General features: G+C 30.0%; 2 protein-coding genes across 3 annotated transcripts in view; one reads left to right on the forward strand and one right to left on the reverse strand.

Annotated features, from left to right (window-relative positions):
- Positions 1-11,224, forward strand: part of LOC107440852 (adenosine receptor A3-like) — a 273,931-nt gene extending 262,707 nt beyond the window's left edge. For both annotated transcript variants that reach the window (XM_071178357.1, XM_016053919.4), the window contains exon 2: positions 7,140-11,224. In XM_071178357.1, the coding sequence (XP_071034458.1) occupies positions 7,140-8,347 (1,208 nt within the window). In that variant the 3' untranslated portion in view covers positions 8,348-11,224. The remainder of the gene's footprint in view (positions 1-7,139) is intronic.
- Positions 11,225-12,778: 1,554 nt separating this feature from the next.
- LOC107440826 (Radial spoke head protein 9) lies at positions 12,779-13,976 on the reverse strand (the record flags this gene model as incomplete). The annotated part of the gene is given in 2 exon segments (XM_043046645.2): positions 12,779-13,073; positions 13,821-13,976. Coding segments are annotated over 2 exon segments (317 nt in total), but the record flags the coding sequence as incomplete, so codon positions are not given.
- Between the last annotated feature and the right edge of the window lie 723 nt (positions 13,977-14,699).

Raw genomic sequence — 14,699 nt, forward strand, 5'->3', positions numbered from 1 at the left:
GAGTTTATAAAAAATGAAATATAGATTCCACCTAACTGTAGCATAATTTAAAAAACAAAATCCTAAATGTTACTTTTTGCATTTCTTAAAACTTTCACCCTAATTCAGGGGTAGCGAACCTTTATACACCAACGTGCCAATTTTTCTAAAAAATTGTTTAGTGAGGTCATAGACGTGCCGTCAAATAATTTTGACTTCGTGCTTATTGGGAAAATAATAATAATAAATACTATCAACTCTTTATTTACATTGAAAAAAAAAATTTTACCATGTCTTAAAACAATTTAAAGTAACATCAGTGTGACTTCTGTTGTTGCAGATTAGATGACAAATAACTTATATTAGGTTGTAAGATGTTAGGTTTAAGCGGGACTGTTATTTTTTTTATAACTATTTATTGTTAGCTTGTTTTTTATGGTTACTAATTGTTTTTTAACATTAATTGTTGTTAATTTTTTTATTAATAATTGTTTATTATTTTGTTTGTTTTTGTGAATTTCAATTTAATTGTTGCATATGTTTCATAGTGTAATAACATTTGTGTAATAACATTTGTGTAATAACAATGCTTAGTGTAATAACAATTGTGATCGGTGGCGTGCCCAAAATATTGTGTCTCATGCCATAAATGGCACGTGTGCCATTGGTTCGCCATCCCTGCTCTAATTCATCGATTTAACAAAAATCAGTGTGCCGGGAGAAAAAATATAATTTATCTCTCCAGACGAAATTTGAATCAGATTTTAGAAAAGTCGGATAATTAAAATAGAATTTCTTAGAAACTATTCAACCGATTTAGTTCAAATTTTTAATTTCGCTATATGAACTGACTCTCTCNGCTTCTCAACCAGTTATTTTATAAAACATATTCTAATTATCAATATAGACAGGATGTTTCTTGTTCTCAACCTTAATAAGATATTTCTTGTCCTTAAATTAGATAGTCTTTGTTAGAAATGAAGATGTAAAAATTAGCTTACCTTATAATTTCTTAGAAACTATTCAACCGATTTAGTTCAAATTTTTAATTTCGTTATATGAACTGACTCTCTCTAAAATGATGTAAAAATTAGCTTACCTTATAATTTCTTAGAAACTATTCAATTGATTTAGTTCAAATTTTTAATTTCGCTATATGAACTGACTCTCTCTAAAATGATGTAAAAATTAGCTTACCTTATAATTTCTTAAAAATTATTCAACCGATTTAGTTCAAATTTTTAATTTCGCTATATGAACTGACTCTCTCTAAAATGATGTAAAAATTAGCTTACCTTATAATTTCTTAGAAACTATTCAACCGATTTAATTCAAATTTTTAATTTCGCTATATGAACTGACTCTCTCTAAAATGATGTAAAAATTAGCTTACCTTATAATGTGTCTTTTTACCATTATTAAATTTAAAAAAATTATACATAATTATCAAAAAATAATTTTACATTGAATTACCTTTCGATAAGCGAATTTTACAATTGTACACAAAAAATTTCTTGAGATAAGGTGAAATACGCAAAAAGTAAAATTGACATTCAGTGGTCCAAACTTTCGACTGCTCACCTACTTAAACTATTACTATAACGACCTCATTGTCCAGATTGCTGCTACTCCAGATTGCTGCTTTTGAGAGTCAGAAATCTAAAACGTTCGGAAAAAGTTGTGTTTATTCAGAGAAATTAGGTTTTTGAGCCTGACTTAGTAACATGATTGACCACCTGCAATAATTAATTAGCATATGTGAGGTTAGGCTCTTGGACCATTAAGACAGACTCCTTGTACGTGAACACGTGATCACATCATAAGTTATGAGAAGTGTCTCCTTTCCTTGAGCGTTGTACAAAAAATCGAGTCTGTCGTTGTAATTATGTGTCCTTGAACGTTCTCCCGATCAAACAATTGGAACCATATTTTCCAGTTTGAGGCTACCTCCTATATATAAAGAGTTAGAACCCAAACCCATTAAAAAAAAAGATACGTGCATTCAGCGAAAGTACATTTCGTGACTTAAAATATCGTCTGTACTAATTAGCGTGTATGAGGTCTAACTCTCAAACTAATAAGACTGAGTCCTAGTCCGTGAAAGTCCAATCATTAAAAATCAAATGCAAGCTATTTCGCTTTTTTTTTTAAATTTTCTTTTATTTATTCATTTATTTTTACTTATTTATTTTATTTTATTTTTGCGCACTGTGCATCTCTAAATGACCAGTCATTTTTTTACATGTTAAGCTCCAGTGACGATGAATTGAAAAATTAATTTCTGTCTTGAGATTACTTTTAAGTGCAAATTCATTTTATATAGAGTGCAATTTATTATTTTATATACATATTTATTTTATTAATTATTTTATACATTATCTTACCTCTGAGAATATTTTGCGTCTGCACTGACGTGCATATTGCTTTCTTATTCTACGTTTACGAGCCGAAAGTAGAATTCGAATCGACCAATGATCACTGAGATTCCAATCTTGAATCACCTCATTTTCTTCTAGAATGTATCTTCCGATAATATTTCAAGCGTGTATTTTTCGAGTTTTAATGCGATACCTACTCTTCCTCGAGATGTCGTTTTCATACTTTTTGAACACCACCTATATTTGAAGCAGTCAATACAGAACAAGCCGTATAACTATTTTAACCTAAGGCTGTGTGTTCCTCGTCTTTTCCTTACCATAGATTCTGATAAGCAGGCACTTCCAACAGTATGGAGTCATCTTTATTTAAAACATATGGTTGCTTAGTCTTGAATGACAATAGATAATCTTGCAGTTAATTAAAAGGCATCGAAGCAGCCACCTTGCGTGAAAAGGGATAAAGAGATTACTCTAATAATGAGGTATCTCAATTCCACACAACTGGAAAGGATTCCTCAAGAATTAACACGTTTGATGGCATATTTATATCACAATTTGCTTTCTATATTATTTGATTGTAATAATGTGGTTCGCAGGTATCGCTATGTAAGATAAGTTTGCGAAATAATGCTTGACTTATTTCAGTAATGTGATAAAAACAATAATAAAATTGTAAACGAAGCTATGTTATTCGGATTCAATTAAGAATTTAAAATTAATGTTCTAAAAGCAAGAGTATTAATGCCAATAACAAATATATTACATTTTATTAAAGATTAGACATGATGTAAGGTTGAGTATAAAATGCTTAAAATTGTTCTTTATAATGTTCAAAATTGTTAAGATAAGTTTTTGAAATAATGCTTGACTTATTTCAGTAATGTGAAGAAAACAATAATAGAATTGTACACAAAGCTATGACATTCTTATTCAAATAAAAATTTAAAATTTATGTTCTAAAATCAAGATTATTAATACCAATAACAAATATACTAGTTTTTTTTTAGGATTAGATATGATGTAAGGTTGAAATGTTTAAAATTATACGTGCCTGAACAGAGCAGGCATGATTTAAATCTCAGGAAAATCATGATTTAATTTTTTTTTTAAAATCATTAATTAAAATCAGCTGTGATTTGTTTAAGAAAATCATTGTTTTTAGCCAATTCATTTTTTTAAATAAACCAATAAGTAGATTTTCATAAATATATTTTTAAGTGTGAGATTCTTCAAAGTCTTCCTGGATAATGAAAATTTTATTCTAAGAAATAACGAAAGAGTGAATTATTAAATCTCTCTCGTTAGCTATTTTATTATATTTAAATAATACTATTTTCTAATATTAATTTTATTAATATTAATTATTAAATATTATATCAATTATATTAAAAAAATTTTATTGATAATATTAATTCTAAATAACATTAAGCACCTTTAACACATTTTATCTGATGATTTGGCTGGTAAATATGGAAAAATAAGAAAGAAATCTGATTTAAATCAAATGAATCCGATTTTTATTTACTCTTTTTGAATCGTGAATTTTGCCAACCTTGTGCCTAAACAGCGTTCAACAAAAACCCTTATACTTCCTTCCTAATCTACACACCAACTTAGTTAAAAAAAGCTGGGGGGAAAAAGAATTATGTTCAACGAAAATATATTGGTAACATACTGGTTGCTCTGCAATGAACACCCTTAATATACATATTTTTAGAATTCTACATAAAAATAAAGATAAAAGATACCTACATTGGTTTGAGCAACTTAATATTTAAGTAAGAAAGTAATTTCCAAAATCAGAATTGGCGGAAGTAGAAGATATCAAAACCCGTTTAATAGACGGTTGAAGCTTGAAAATGTTTCAAATAATATTCTCTCAATTTTATTTTAAATTCTCTGGCAATCCAAAAAAGTGTAATATTTGTGCTTCTCAAACAGTTATTTTATAAAACATATTCTAATTATCAATATAGACAGGATGTTTCTTGTTCTCAACCTTAATAAGATATTTCTTGTCCTTAAATTAGATAGTCTTTGTTAGAAATGAAGTCAAAAAGTTATACATATTAGGCATGCCAAGTAAATATTTAAAGAAAAATACTTTATGATAATTAGACATACATTAACGTTGAAAACGAGATTAAAAACGTCAAACCCTATTCGATTGTCTGATGAAATTCAGAGAAGATGAAAAGAAACACCTTTTTAATCAAACTCATTGTGATATTTTTAATCTCGTCTTGCTCAATCATTTTTTTCGTCTGATTTTAATAAAGTTTTGAGATCAATACAACTAACTAAAATAAGACTTGCAGCACATAATACTACATACTAGGTTATTGAGCTTTGAACATACTAATTTTATGTAAAAAAATTTAGTAAAACATATTTATATTTGTTCAAATAACAAATTTTATACCAGTAAAGCTTTTTATATGCTAGTCTCATAAGCAAAAAAACAAAAAAACCTTTCTCGCGTTTTGTCATTCTTTAAGAAAAGTTAAATTCACTTACGTATAAATATGGGAACCGTGTGTAAAGTTTTTGATCTTGTATCATCAATAGGCATCGCACAGAAAGAAGATAGATGTGCTACGATAAAATATTTAACATCTTTGAAAAACTTTGGAAATATTCCTCTTTCGTAGTCTCAAAGGGATGGTATTTCAAAAGACCTACATCTTATAGGTACTCTTTGGGAAAATATTATTTTGCTTACTGTGAGAGCTGGTACAATATGTTATACAACATATTTCGGACTTATTTTACCTTTGACTGAAAAGTCTTGATCTTAGTCTTTCATTTCATTATTGATTCACTCACATTATATGAATCCAGTACTTTAAACACAGGTACAAGTTTAGTATTTTTGTAGCAAAGATTTATTGTTTAATTTTTAATGACTGTTCTGATAGAATAAAAACTACATTTAATTAAATTTAAATCGTATCAGCTTTCAAATTAAACTGTTTCTTTTAAATTTAATGATTAGAAAACTGAAATAATTAATAAAACTATTTCTTTTCGGAACGAACTAATAAAGAACTCTTTTCTAAAAAAATGAATTTAAAATTAAAAGAGCAAAATATATTTTGAAATAATTTCTTCGTATCTCATAGTATGCCTGTTATTTTAAAATTCCTTTAAAGGTAGTTTCTCTCAACATTAAAAATGTGTAGGTAGGTGTACTTTATTTAGGCCGCGCTAGAGCTGCACAATGGGCTATTGGCAAAGGTCTGGGAAACATCCCTGAGATGATCCGAAGTCAATGCCATCTTTTGCTCCCTGCTTTGGTAGCCCGTGACCTGCGCGCAAAGTTGCACAGGTCGTCTACTTTATAGTTACATGTAAAATCGCGTTCTACTTTATAGTAACACGGCTACTTTATAGTAACTAACTGTAACACGGCCTGCATGTAAATCCTCTTACTCTGGAGGTACATTTCTTAGGATTGATAATTCTTTTTTTAAAAAATCAGTTATTTGTACGTGTAGTTTGATTATACTACTTAAAAGTTCTTATCATTACTCCATTCTGACTTCCTTTTACTTTTTACAAATACTTCATGCCATCATTTAATACGTTTTCACTAATGAAATTTGCTTATCTGTGCAAATGAAAAAAAAAAGGTTTTATTCGGTGGAAAAAAACCGCGCTTTCTTTGCTTAGCTGAAGATTAATAACTTACAGATAGCAGCACAAAATACAATACATCCAGATAAAACCACCTTAATTTAAAATACTCTAATGAAAATTTAACAACTAAACAGTATAGTTGGTACAAGTGAAAATGATAATGGAAAAGAAATTTAAAATGACAATTGTGAAGAAAATGGTATACTATGAAAACAGAAAAGTTTTATCTAATACAACAAAAGGTTTTATTAAGTAAGACGCAAAGTTTAATGAAATAAAGTGATATATGTTTTATTGATCAAACAAGGGCTTGTTTGTAAAGATATGAACTACTCTACATCTATGTGAAATCTACTCCATTGCATTGTTAACGCTAACAGCTCCAGACATTTTACATAATAGCTGAACGTGCCATGATGGGTCGGGGGATGGAACATTCCCATTCCAATGAGGTGAACCGGGTTCGAATCCCAGCATCGGCTGGTTGATACGAATTCCGCATCCAACTTGCACCGATCACAGCGCTGACGTAAAATATCCTCAGTGGTAGGCGGATCATGGGTTAGAGCTCCCATACCACCAGGCTAACCGTGGGAGGTTTTCGTGGTTTTCCTTTCCATGGAACGCAAATGCTGGTTTGAACAACCAAAAAGTCTTCCACGAAGGCAAATTTCTATCAATACTTGATCCAGAAGTTTCCTTGTCTTCTGGATTGGGCTACGGAGGCTGCGAAGTTGAACATTAGTCGTAAAACCCGAAAATTGGGTCGGCAGTTCAAAGTCGGTTATAAAATAAAATAATATTTGAACTAAAATTGAATACTTACTAAACATCTTGACAAGAGCTTAAATAGAATTGATCTTTATTATAGCGAAAACACCAAGTGTAACGAAATAATACTTTCTTTTAAATAATCTTTCATAATCCGAGATTTCATAAAAACACCCAGTATTTCTACCATTTTTTTCACTGTTGTAAGTATTCTGAAAAGCTATTTAAAATTCCGGAAAAACATATAAATAGCAAAAAATATGTAATTTTATTATCTATCTGTGTTATTTTCAAATTTAAAAAAAAAAACATATTAAAACCTAACCTCAAGTGTACAAATTTTATATTCATACGTTTTTTTTATTCTCCTAGGTTTCACATCAGAAGAAAATATAGCCATGGTACCTAGAGTGAATATAACTATAGCCGTTAAGAACATAGACCTTGAGCCAACTATAGACCCTGGGGGTACCTCTACAACATCTTCTAAACCAGAGATTATGGAATGGGCTCTTCCAGCATCCGATCCGTGGAATTCACCAACACAACTGACATTTGCTGTCCTACTCATATTTGTACTTTCGGCCGCCATCATAGTCTGCAATTCTCTCTTACTAGTTGCTGTGTACAGATTCAAGAGACTTCGCAACCCAAGCAACTATTTTGTTGCCTCATTAGCTTCAGCTGATATTCTCATAGGACTCTTGTTGGCTCCTTCTCTGTACTTTGAGTTCTATAGAATTCATGTGCGCTGTGTCCTTCTGTGTCTTCTTCCGTACTGTCTCTTCATTCTCCTGTGTTCAGTTGCTTTACTAAGCTTGACGGCCGTGGCTGTTGACCGCTGCACGTCATTGGCATCACCATTAAAGTACAATAACATCATTACACACGGGTCTGTTGTGAGGTACATCGCTTTATTTTGGATTTACTCATTAATGGTGTCGTCTTTTCCTATGCTGTACTGGTTTTCAGCTAGAGGAACGTACACAATACAAAACTGTTCCTTCATGACGGTCGTCTTGTGGCCGTCTCGCGTGTTCCTCTTCACTGTACTCTTCGTGCCATGTGCGCTTTTGATCATTTTCAGTTACGGTTACGTGTACATAGTTGCAAGATCTCATGCAAGAGCAATATTTTCTGCAGAATTATCTTTTCGGCAGCATCCATTGTCTGGACCAAAATACGGCAGGACTTTAGCTGGGACTGTTGGAATCTTCTGCTTACTATGGATGCCTTTTCAAGTTGTAGCCTTCACTGACTCGCTGGACGAGAAAACTATATTTTATTTGGGTTTGCTGACCGTAGCCAATGCTGCAACAGATCCCTGGATGTATGGTTACAGAAGTACCGAGTTCCGTATCGCTTCTATCAGGTTACTAGAAACTACTTTTCCTCAGCTAAAGGGTGCTCTTCATAAACCTCAAGTAAGGCATGCTAGTTTTGTGAGCTGTGCCTCACATATGCGAATGGGTTTAACTCCTAACCACATGACACATACAGAAGCAACCATGTGTGCAACATTTATTGAGATACCCATACTCGCTCGATCGCTGGATGAGACTGCTGTAGCAGAAGTATGATACTTGGTACAGCTAAGTTTACGGAAAAAAAGGTGGTAAAGTTGCCGAATCTTATTTGGTACAATTTTATTGAAAACCACGCATATTGAGCATGATTCTCAAAACATACGTCAGCAACAAGTATATAATATGATGCCAAACAAGAAAATATTGTATACACGTTGTTTGCAAAGAAAAGACTTGAACTTGAGGTATTTAGTTCAAACTTCCAACTGATGGTACTACATCAAAACTTTGCATTTCATTTCACAATATTCTTGAAGTTAGCAATAAAAACGGTGTCTTTTAATTAATCTGCAAAATATCATGGAAAACATACTGAATACATAATTTTCGGAAAAGAAAATTGAATATGGTTTCAATTTCTATAAATAATAATGTAGAACTCCCATATAATATCAGGATCACGTTATTCAGGAAGTTTTGACCTCGTACCTGATTCCTACAATGTGTGTGAAACATAAATAGAAAGAAAATTAATGGACAAGCTATATTTAATTTTAAAATATTTTGAATTTTGTAAAAATTGTTTTAAAATGATTGTAAAATATGTAATTGTATTGCCGGTTTTTATTACTTCTAGTCATCATTATAACTAATATTTTGCAATTTTCTATCAAACATCAATGTAATATTTTTAATTGATTTTATGTAATATTTTTAATCGATGTAATATGTTTAATCGATTAAGTTTACAGATCGATTGAAGGTATAGATAAATCAAAATCATTAATTCAAGTTACACAAGATCACAATTCTATGAAAAATACATTAAAAAAACTTTTAACAATATTTATATATACATAATTGAAACGGTCAATGTTAAAAGGGGGTATGTTACAAATCGGCACTTTCGAGAGAGGAAAAAAAAGGGGTTGATTATCGAAATATTGTTTTGATTGCTTCCAAATTGCTAGATTATCTTCCTTAGGCAGTCTAGAAAATTACTCGGTATTTGATAATCGATGAGTGATTTGATAATCAAAACCAACGAGAAACTTTTTTCGTAAAAAATATTACATAACCCTTTTAACATAGACCACTTCAATTACTTACAAAATAAAAATATTGAAATATGATGAATAACACAAATAATAATTTAAATAAGGTGTGATGATTAACAAGCTTAACAAGTTTTGATATTTTTAAACTTGAGACATTTTTGAATTTGGACTACAACATTTTTTTATTTAAATAAAAGTACGATCAAATTAGCTGAAACTTTTGAAATCTGAAGTAAATTAAAAGCAGTTTAACATGCATTTCCTAAAATAAAGACTATAAAGAAAATACAATTTTGGTTCGCTTAGTCATTCAACTTAAAATATTTTATATTAAATTGAATGGTAATGAAAAGGTAAAATGTTATGTTCTCTAAATCAAAAAAACCTGGGTCCAAAAGTTTTGAGTGACTGTGATAATTATGATTATTAAGATTATATAAGAATGATTATTAAAACCATTATACTATTACAAGCCAATCATTTAAAACATCATAGAATATGTGTCCATTTTAAACAAAAATATATACATAGTTATTCAATAATAAAATTTGCAAATTTATTTTTACTAAAAGAGTTTTAAAGTTAAATATTCAAAACTAACTCTTCTGACAGTATTTTCAATTGTAGAATGTTTTTAAAATACTTTTAAAATTACCTTTTACTATTTTATTTTGCATTAAAACTAAAAATAAAAAATAAACTCCAAAAAAATGCATTAAGCTTGTATTACAGTAGATTCTAACTATTCCACCAAAAATTTAGATCTAACTTACTAATCAAGAAATTCCTATTTTACATATATAGAGACAATTTTTAATAAAAAAAACTTATACACCAAAATTCAAAAGAGAGAAAAATCTTTTTTTTTTAATAAAAGAGGATATTTATTTTAATAAAAACTCAAATGACAAAGATTTATTTTTTTGTAATTTTTTTCAATTAAATGACAAAGCAATAAAATGAAATACTCCTTTTAAACTTGTTCATTAAAGAGATGCAACACGTAAAATTTTAAATACATATGCCTATATAACTTAAAAGTGAAATATAAAGATAATATGAAGTTAATAGCAAACAAAAGTCATAGTAGTTTTGATTTCAATTACGATTACTCCAAATTATTTGAAATAATTAAAATCCACTCATATAAATGCAAGAAATTTTTAATTTTTACACAACATTGTAAACTGATAATTGAAATTGTTTTTCATCAAAATGTACTCAGACACAAAGATTCCAGTTAAACTACAGAAATATTAATTTTATCAGTTCGAAAACTTAACAATGCTTAGTTTAACAAGTCTGGGTAGTGTTGTAAAAGTTCGTTTAAAATTTGATATAATAAAGGTTAATAAGCCTATAAATTGACCATCTACAATTTGAAATAAAACTTAAGAATATTCATCATCATAATTTAATGATAAATCAATTTAGTGTAAACCTTAAAAATAAACATCTGTAAATATTCTCATTTGTTTTTTAAATGCTTACCATCTTAGAGCTTGCAACATTGTTCTTCTATGTGTATGCATATCCCTGTAAACTATTCTTCCCCCTGCTTTACATGACAATTGTGTGATATTATATATACGTGTATTCATTGATGTGATATTGAATCAAATAGTATGTACTAAGTACGTTATTGCTAATATATATTATAACATAGCGCTGGGAGTTTTAAAATGTCGAACATAAGTTGTTTCAAATAAAAAGTTTTAAATCTATTGGTTTGCCATATACTATGTATGAGGAGCTTTTGTGACACTAACACTACTCCTGGTGCTATGTGAATTTATAAATATGTATATTGTAAAACAGAGCTTTTATTGATGTCTTCCCATGTAAATGCTTAGAATAAAAGTATAAAACATAATATTCCCCTGTAATTTTCCTTAATTTAGATACAGAAAATGCAAAGTACTTCCGCAACACCCCCACAAAATGGACTATCCTGGATAACGTTTGATCTAATGATCGGATCTTCATATTCATGGACCCAATCTTAATGGTTCGAGGACGATACGATATTTTAAGTTACGAAATCAGACTCAAAAACTCACTTTCTCTGAATAAACATACCCTTTTTGCTGACAGATTTGGATTTTTCACCTCCTGAGCATGGAGGGTAGCCGCAATTTGGGGAATATGGTACCGATAGTTTGGTCAGGAGAGCGATCCAAACTTTGGACAGCTATTAGGACCATATTTCCCAGATTGTGGCCTCCCCCTATATTTTGGGGGTCAGAAATCCGAAATCGTTTAAAAACAAGGGTATGTTTATTCAAAAAAAGTATGTTTTTGCCTCTGATTTCATAATTTAACATTTTGTATGCACTAATTAATTAGCATATTTGAGGTCTCACATCTTCGAACCATTAAGAGTGAGTCTTAGAATGTGAAGATCAGATCATTAGATCAAAAGTTATTTAATGTGGTCCTTTTTTTTCTGGCGCATATTAAGACAAAGCAAGACTAAATGCTTATCTTATAAAATCTAAATCTGGAGCCAACTTCAAAATCTTTTGTTTTAATATGTCAGAACTGCTATGCAATTCCCATTATATAGTTGATTCATTTTTCGCAAGAATTCTAAGTAACATATGACGAAGATGGCATTTATGAAACAAAGGAAATGAACATCATATTTTCATCTGAGGAACCGCTTACTATGAAACATATTTTGACTCAGTGCAATAAATTTTACACCCACAGACAATGCTATTTTTGGTCATTTCGATCCACCATTGCTTTCGATAATGGGAAATAAACTTTATAATAACTTGAACTCACACATAAAACAGATTAGATTGCATTCATAATTTTAGCCTTAAATTTTTAACAGAATATTCTCTTAAGCCACGTTATAGGTGCGATATAGCGATTTCTGAATATTGCGCGAATCTAATTAACCCTTTGACGCAGATGGTACACCGTTGTCTCTTTTATATATTTTTTCTAACACTCTAATGACGAGCAAAAATATATTTTGGTATTTTTTAATTATAAAAAAAGTCTACTTATTACTGAAAAAAATTGTTAGATAATCGAAATTATATTTGTATTAATATATGAAATCCCCAAAAAGTAGTTAGAATTTTTTATTTATCCATATTTGAAAATTTATCAACAATTGATTTCGTTAAATTCAAAGAATTTCAATGATGAATGACTGTTTTTTATAGATATAAGTAACTTCAAATAAGTGCAAATTTGAAAACTTTATGTATGGAAGTGATCCTTGCTTTGAAAATTTTACCTGTAAAGCAGTAAAAAAAACTCTGGTATCGTATTTCATGACCTTTAATTATTAAATATGACCTAATTACTTTGGCCTAAATTAAAGCAAAATAATGCAAAAAGTAAGAAAAAACAAGCAAACTAATCTTATCTTCCAAACAATTTAATGATTTATCTAAAATGTGCCATGTGAAGTATTTTAATAATTAGTTTCGAATCTAGAATTTGGAAATTTATTCAATACGAAAACAAACTATAAATGCATATAAAGACAAAATACAAATAATTAAAAATAAAAAATAAAACTATTTTGCTTTCAGGTCTTTATATCATGAATGGCAAATCATCGTTTCTCTCTCCATATCCCATATAAATAGCACTATATTCTGCTGTTTCTGGCATATAGTAAAACTTATAACCGGGCCACCAGAGGTTTTGAAGGTAAACAACTTCTTTTAGGGCATCGGCTTGAAGCTTCCAGGAACCTAAATACATTTTTGAAAATAAGTTTAAAATATTGAATTTGAAGAACATGCTAAACAAGGTGAGACGAATATTGATTTTTTTTTTTAATTTGCCATATAAGTTGCTTTTTCTTAATTTCATATACTGCGAAAAAGTCTGGTAAAATTATCGTTCAATATAGTAAAATCATTTCTGGTAGAGAAAAAAAAGAAAAAAACATGATTCAGAAATTTCAAAACACTGTAAATTTTAACGTACTGTGGTAGTCTTGACTGTACTTTTTTTCAGTGTAAAAATATTTCAAAATTAGGCAATAACTTCATATGCATCTATAAACTATAAAGAGTTTTTTTTACTGATAAAAATATAAGTTTAAAATTCCTTATGGGTTTAGTATGAAAAATTACAGCGTGGGCATTTTTTTTACTGTAAAAAATTGTTTTGAAATTTGACTATATCCTCCGACGCTTTTACCTTACGTTTAGCAAAAAAAAAGCATTTTTACTTGAACACATTTTCTTTTTAAAACTAATCTTTAAACTTTTAAATATAACTTGACACTGTAACTGCGCATCCGAATTTTTTTTTCAATTGATAACGCAATAAAAAAATCTACAAAAATTGTAATTTGAAAGAAAAATTATCTTCCAAACTATGGTTCGTTCTAATATTAAGTAGAATTTTAGTCTAACTTTAACCTGGCTATTCAATAATAAGCTAATTGCAAAGAAAAAGTACGATAGAATTAAATCAAAGAAATGTGTCACCGTTTGGGAAGTCTAAATTGATAGGTTCCAAAAACTGCCGAGCTCTGTCTCCTCCTGGAGGACAAATTAAGATGGTTGGTGCGATGCTTACATCAGCTTCCGGCAGACGATAGTGCAAATAAGAATTCAAGTCTAAAGCTTCCATTTTGGATAAACCTAGAATAGTGAGAATGTGAGTTTTGTTACATACTGTTCAAAACTTTAAAATGCATTTAATTATTTATTTATTTATCCATTTATTAAATTTGCAAGGAATGTATAACTAATTTAGTGTTGAATCTAATATTCATAAATTTCAATATATGTTCCCTAAGTAAGTTTCTCATTGAAATTCTAACAACACTAAACTTTCGAAGAGTTTCTAAGAAAAATTGAGCCTAATTCATGAAACGAATTGATTTTTTATTATTTCAATCCTGTCTTTGCTTTGATTGATTTCAATAATAATTGACTAGTTAAGTAATTTTATTTCTGTAACACAAGATCTTCTTATTTGAAATTTTCAAATTAAAATTCTCTCTGTCAGCCTCTGGCTATTATTATCTCAATCTCAGTTCTTTCATATTTGTCCCGTAGTGGACTGGTCGTTAAGACACAGTTCCCAGAAGATCACCGAAGTCAAGCATCACTGGCTGCGGTCAGTGTGCGGGTGGGTGACCACTTGGATCAGACCGAGGGTGTGCGGTATTGGTCCTCGTTAAACTGTGCTACCGTAAAGTGTTCGACTTTGCGCAGGTCGTCGGGCTACCGAAGCGGAGGTGCCATCCCCTCCGCAGAGGATCAAAATTGTGATGGCATGTCTTCGGATCATCCTCCGGGATGTTTCCCAGACCGTCGCCAATAGCCCATTGTGCAGCTCTAGTGCGACGTAAATTAACA

This window comes from Parasteatoda tepidariorum, chromosome 3 (genome assembly GCF_043381705.1).
Source record: "Parasteatoda tepidariorum isolate YZ-2023 chromosome 3, CAS_Ptep_4.0, whole genome shotgun sequence".
In the NCBI taxonomy this organism is placed as follows: domain Eukaryota; kingdom Metazoa; phylum Arthropoda; class Arachnida; order Araneae; family Theridiidae; genus Parasteatoda; species Parasteatoda tepidariorum.